This window comes from Zerene cesonia, chromosome 27 (assembly GCF_012273895.1).
Source record: "Zerene cesonia ecotype Mississippi chromosome 27, Zerene_cesonia_1.1, whole genome shotgun sequence".
NCBI lineage: Eukaryota > Metazoa > Arthropoda > Insecta > Lepidoptera > Pieridae > Zerene > Zerene cesonia.
In genome coordinates, this window is record NC_052128.1 from 2,086,428 (window position 1) to 2,091,995 (window position 5,568).

The 5,568-nt window shown below is 35.0% G+C and overlaps 1 protein-coding gene across 1 annotated transcript in view; it reads right to left on the reverse strand.

The window, feature by feature from the left end:
- Nucleotides 1-5,568, reverse strand: part of LOC119837258 (SWI/SNF nucleosome remodeling complex component) — a 26,692-nt gene that overhangs the window by 15,136 nt on the left and 5,988 nt on the right. The window contains exons 10-20 of the mRNA XM_038362775.1: nt 5,516-5,566; nt 4,792-4,899; nt 4,219-4,365; nt 3,562-3,731; nt 2,994-3,112; nt 2,800-2,876; nt 2,115-2,228; nt 729-803; nt 333-428; nt 223-247; nt 74-129 (exon numbers count right to left, since the gene is read on the reverse strand). Coding sequence (XP_038218703.1) covers nt 74-129; nt 223-247; nt 333-428; nt 729-803; nt 2,115-2,228; nt 2,800-2,876; nt 2,994-3,112; nt 3,562-3,731; nt 4,219-4,365; nt 4,792-4,899; nt 5,516-5,566 — 1,038 coding nt within the window. The remainder of the gene's footprint in view (nt 1-73; nt 130-222; nt 248-332; nt 429-728; nt 804-2,114; nt 2,229-2,799; nt 2,877-2,993; nt 3,113-3,561; nt 3,732-4,218; nt 4,366-4,791; nt 4,900-5,515; nt 5,567-5,568) is intronic.

Consider the following 5,568-nt stretch of genomic DNA (forward strand, 5'->3'; position numbering starts at 1 on the left):
GGACAGAGAAAGCGACTTTGTTTTATACTATGTAATGATATGCCAAATACAACTAATTATTCGGATAACTCACAATAGTCAATTGAGCTTGCTCGTCGATTTGTATCTGCACTGGCTCTTCTTTAGGAACTGAAAAAACACCACAAGGGTATTAAATACATGTTTTTTTAAATAAAATTATAACTAAACAAACATAAATTTTCATCATTCCAATAAACTCACCGCTGATTTCTTCAGGCACATTGACCTATAAAAGAAAAGTTAACACTTCAATTATGAACTTGAATTGCTTAAGACATATAAAAAAGGAAATTAATAATTGTAAATGTTACCTTATCGCCTTGTATAACCGCTGGTGTGTTACTGGCAACACCGCCCGGAGTTATTGTGGTGCATTTTATCAAAGCTTCAGGGTCCACATCCATTGCCTATAAAATGCAATAAATTTCAAAGACTTATATATACATATACGATTTTTATATGCTATAATTCCTGAACAATTCCTATATTAATGCATGCAATGTAAATAATTTTATAAAAGTAAGTAATTTTTTTAAACCTGGCAAAAAATAAACAAATTTACCAACTTCCAATAAACATTCAATTCGATTTAATTTTAAAAATTAGTTTATTCAATGCTATTTATTGCCAATTAGTAAAAGATTAATGTAGTTTGAAATCATAAATTCAACTCTAAACTGCACAAAATAAGGTTTAATTTTTCATACCGTGTTCTGATTGCCTTGTATCACAACAGACGCCACCGTGCCGACTCTCTGTTGACTCTGTTGTCTTTGTGCAACCTGCGTATTGTTATTAAAATTATAGACAAATTTTTAATTGTATATATATGCTTAATATTTACCAGGATCTCACCAACCATAGTCATTGCACATGCAGTTGTAACAATTTGAAGTTTCTCTTCGGATTTTATGAGAATGATTCGAATACTCTTAATATGCGACTAATTGATTTTAATGAAATAACGGAAATTTCAAAAAATATTTTTTGTGCCATTCTTTCTATATGATAATTATTTATCTCCCATGAACACGATTGTAAAAGTTTAGTTGCGTTGTTTATAAAAAAAAACAGCTCTATGTATCTAAAGTGTGAATTTTTAGTACTATAATACGTAAAATATTTGATACGTAAGCATTACTACTATTTATTGCTAGTGGTAAATTAAAAAAAAATAGACGCAAATAATTAGAAAAAAGTCATTAATGAATTTATAATAAAGTAAAAACAAAAGTTGTATTTTAAATTGTACCTACGATATTTTTTATTTAATGTGAGAATTCGTATTAATATGAATACGAATTCTTGTAACACTGGCAACACTGCCTTATTAATTTTTTTCCTAATTTTATTAAATAATGCTCATACATGCTTCCAAATAAGCGTCTCAACGCATGCCAATTTCGTATTTAGTTATATCACTGTTAGTTTTAATTTTACGTGCACTACTTTCGCAACTACTGTAATATATTGTGTCACACACGTTTCTCATGCATGGGTTATTTTTAATCTGTGAATTTAACTTTACCATCTTGAAGCGTCAACTGACTGCTCAAACCTTTTGTGAAATAATGATTATGGATATTGTATTAAAACAAAAAATACATTTATTTAGAAACACTATGAAATAAAAAAAATTCAAGTAGTTATAGATATCACCTATGAATAGTATACGAGTTAATTTATGTAAAAATCATTGATTGGTTGTTGTATAATGTGAAATTTTAAGACAATATTTTATATATATTAGATTAAATAATATCAAATAATGTGGAAAAAAACTAAACAATATATAGTAATATTAAATACATTAAAACTACCAAATAACCTCCTACTAAACGATTTTAATATTCGCAAATCCGAACTATGGGTATGGAATGTATTAGCCGCAGAATATTGTAATAAAATCTATAGCTTGTAACTACATTCTTGCAAATAAATTTAATTTGAATTTGAAAAATCGATCGCGGCGCATAACTACTAACGCATAACGTAAAAAATAACACTGCTATTTATCACTGCTACTTTTCACGTTCATAATTACGGTTTTAAAAAATCACAGCTACGTGTTAGTACTGTTAGTATGCACTTACTTGCGGTTGTATGCCGGGGCTTACTTTGTGCGCGAGTAAATGCTTGATCAACGAAGTGTTGGACGGGTTCGATTCCAGCGCTTGGGAGAGGTGCGGATGCGATACCGGTTGGGCCTGCACGGTTATTTCGGCGTGATTTATTATAACAGAATAACAGCTTGAAAGAATAGTCGTCAATGCTTGTATGTGATTTGTAATAACGTAATCAAATCTGTTAAATAACAATCGTTATTTACAACGGAAATTGATTATACTCGACTCTTAACTACAGACAGAGACAATTTTTAACTTCTTTTCGACTTTAGTAACGTACCTTCGCTATTATATCGTTTAAATAAATATTCCATAATTACTATAGTATTTATTTTATATTTCTATCCAATTACGTTTAACGTCCACGGACTTTTTTTAATATTCTTGTTTTATTAAGGCTATACTTTAAGAGATAATTATTGCAATGTCTGTCTGTCTTACAAACTCGTCCTGATCAGTAGATCGCTTTACTCTATGGACCGGGACAGCAAGACGTCTTAAAGCAGTACTAATTCCAATGTCGAAAAATGAAATAGCTATTGTATAATAGTTTATCCTGGCTCATTACTTTCTCACTTTGGAATTAGTACCGCTTTAATACGTCATGATATCCCTCTGATATAGAAAACATTTGGATAACTATTGTGCTTACCGCTGGCTGAGTTACAACTGGTTTAGCTTCAGGCGTTTTATTCGTCAGTTGCGCTTTCAATATCGGCGACGATGGTCCTGTCAAATTAAATAATTATGTTTATTACAATAAATTCTCTCTCTCTCTCTTTCTCTCTCTCTCTCTCTCTCTCTCTGCCTCTTTCTCTCTTTTTCCCTCTCTCACTCTCCACTCACCGGGCGGCGGGTTGACCTTCGCCGGGCCGGGCTTGGCCCGTATGCCGACGTACATCTGCTGCATCTCGCCGTTAGCGGCCGCCACCGTGTTGGGGCCCACTGTGCCGCCGAACACCGTTCTGTTATAAAATATAATTAAGTTACTCCAAATGTACTGTGACATACTTGTTTAAGGGATATATGTCATGGAGGAAACTGATTAGAACAGCCGAAGGGTACATCAAAACTCCCAGGCATAGTTTTGATATAACCTTGTCGTCTGACGGTCAGTGCTACCACCTATGAACATTTGGAATTACAAATGTTCATAGGTGTTAGCACTGACTTACAAACAATAAAAATGAATTGCCGACTTTAAATTGGAAAGGGATTAAGAAAGTATTGACGAGAGGAATAAATAAAAAAAGGAAGAGGATATAGCCCGCCCCCCCTCAATCACCGAACGAAGCACAGCAGCATGCTACTGTGCTTCGTTCGGTGGGAGTGCGGTACTTTCCCAATACGAGCTGGTCCCATACGTGCCGAAGCGAGCTCGTACACAACTGCACTGGCAGGCAGTCGCTCTCACCTCACCAGCCGCGGGAAGTGCGCGGGCGCAATGATCCCCTTGCGGCCCATCTTGGTGCAGCTGGTCATGTAGTGGCGGTACAGCTCGGCGGCGTCGCACGTGCTGTTGTCGTTGGCCGGCAGCGGCTCGTACGCCGAGCGCAGCCACGCTTGCGCGAAGTGCTCGTTTTCCTGGTGAGATAACATTCACTGTTCAATCTTAACCATCGACAGACATTCAATTTAACAATCATCAATTACAAATCTCATTTCTATAACATTCTTCATATCGTATCGTACAAATAATATAAAATTATTAGAAAAAACTGTCCAAGTGCGAATCAGACGCGTGCACGGAGGGAATCACAGAATCTTGTATTTCATTATATGATGTAACTAAAAAATTATGATTTTTGCAATTTTTATTTATCTATGCTGTTGTTGTTTCTGTTTTTAAAATTATCCTGTAGGTTTCATTCCAATCCTAATTGTCAAAACTTTCCAGAATAAACAGTTACAACTTTTGATTGCATTAGTATAGGTTACATTTTTTTACAGATTCAGACAGTAGAGTATTTAGTACAAACGGACAAAAAAAAGTGATCCCATAAGAATGACGTTTTTTTCGCAAAATAAGGCAAACCCCGAAACAATTGCACGTGTAATGTGTATAACTGACCTGCACGGTGCGCTGGTGCAGGTGCGACACCTGTATGGAGGAGAGCGCGGGCGCGGGCGCGGCCGCCGCGGGCGCCGCGTGCGCGTGCGCGTGCGCGTGCGCGAGCGCGGCCGCTGGCGCTTCTTGCGATTTTACCGGGGTTTGTGGCTGAAAAACATTAAAAAAAACATTAAATTTTCTTTATATAAAATTGGAAGAAAAAAATGGTAGAAAAATTTTGAGAATTTTTTTGCGCTTTGAAATTATGTTACCTACTCTTGTATAAAAATTCGAAATATACATACATTCTATATACTTTGGTTTAAAAATAGATACAATATGAATACAGAATCTTATAGAACTTGACACTTTATTTCAACAAACAGTTTCTCATATAAAGGGAACATAAGGTTAACTATAAAAAAATCACGTCTCATTTTCCCATCTCATGATCAGTTTCTGCGTTCTTTTGTATATTTTTAATAAAAAAAAAAATATATATATATATATATATATATATATATATATATATATATATATATATTTTATTAAATATTTTTCAAATATAATAATGAATAAAGAAAACTTAACTACCTGTGACGGCGGCTGTGGTCTCTCTGGCTCTCTTTCAACGACTGCGGGACCGCTCACTGTTTCAACTACCCTCATTAAAATACACGCACGTGGTCCGTAACTTTGTGCCTGGCGAAAAAAAGATTGTCGTTATTGTTAAGATACTTGTATATCATTCGCATTAGTGTTCATGAAAAACGATTTAGTTTTAATAAATAAATAAAAAATTGTGCATTATTTAACTCCATATCCAGTCTATTAAAATAGTTAAATAGTAGCCTGAGAATATCAAATTGTATGTGAAAAACTAAAAGTGTCGAATGATACTTATTGGTTTTAACATATATATTATTATAATATATAACATACTAGCTGCGTCCTGCGGTTTCATCCGCGTAAGTTCGTATCCCGTAGGAATATCTGGATAAAAAGTTGCCTATATGTTATTCCAGTTGTCCAGCTGTCTACGTACCAAATATCATTGCAATCAGTTCAGTAGTTTTTGCGTGAAAGCGTAACAAATACACACACACACACATCCTTACAAACTTTCGCATTTATAATATTAGTAGGATAGTAGGATAGGATAGTAGGATATAGCAGGATGTAGTAGGAAGTAGGATAGGATAGGATTGGAAGTAGGATTATCATTATTATCCTCCAACTCTAGTGCCTAGTAATGACATAACGATCCAAACATAAAATCCTCGAAGGACCAACTCGCATCTCGTTTCCATACACACACCTCGACAGTAACGAGCGACACGAGCGTGTGCACGAGGCCAGTGACTCGCGCCA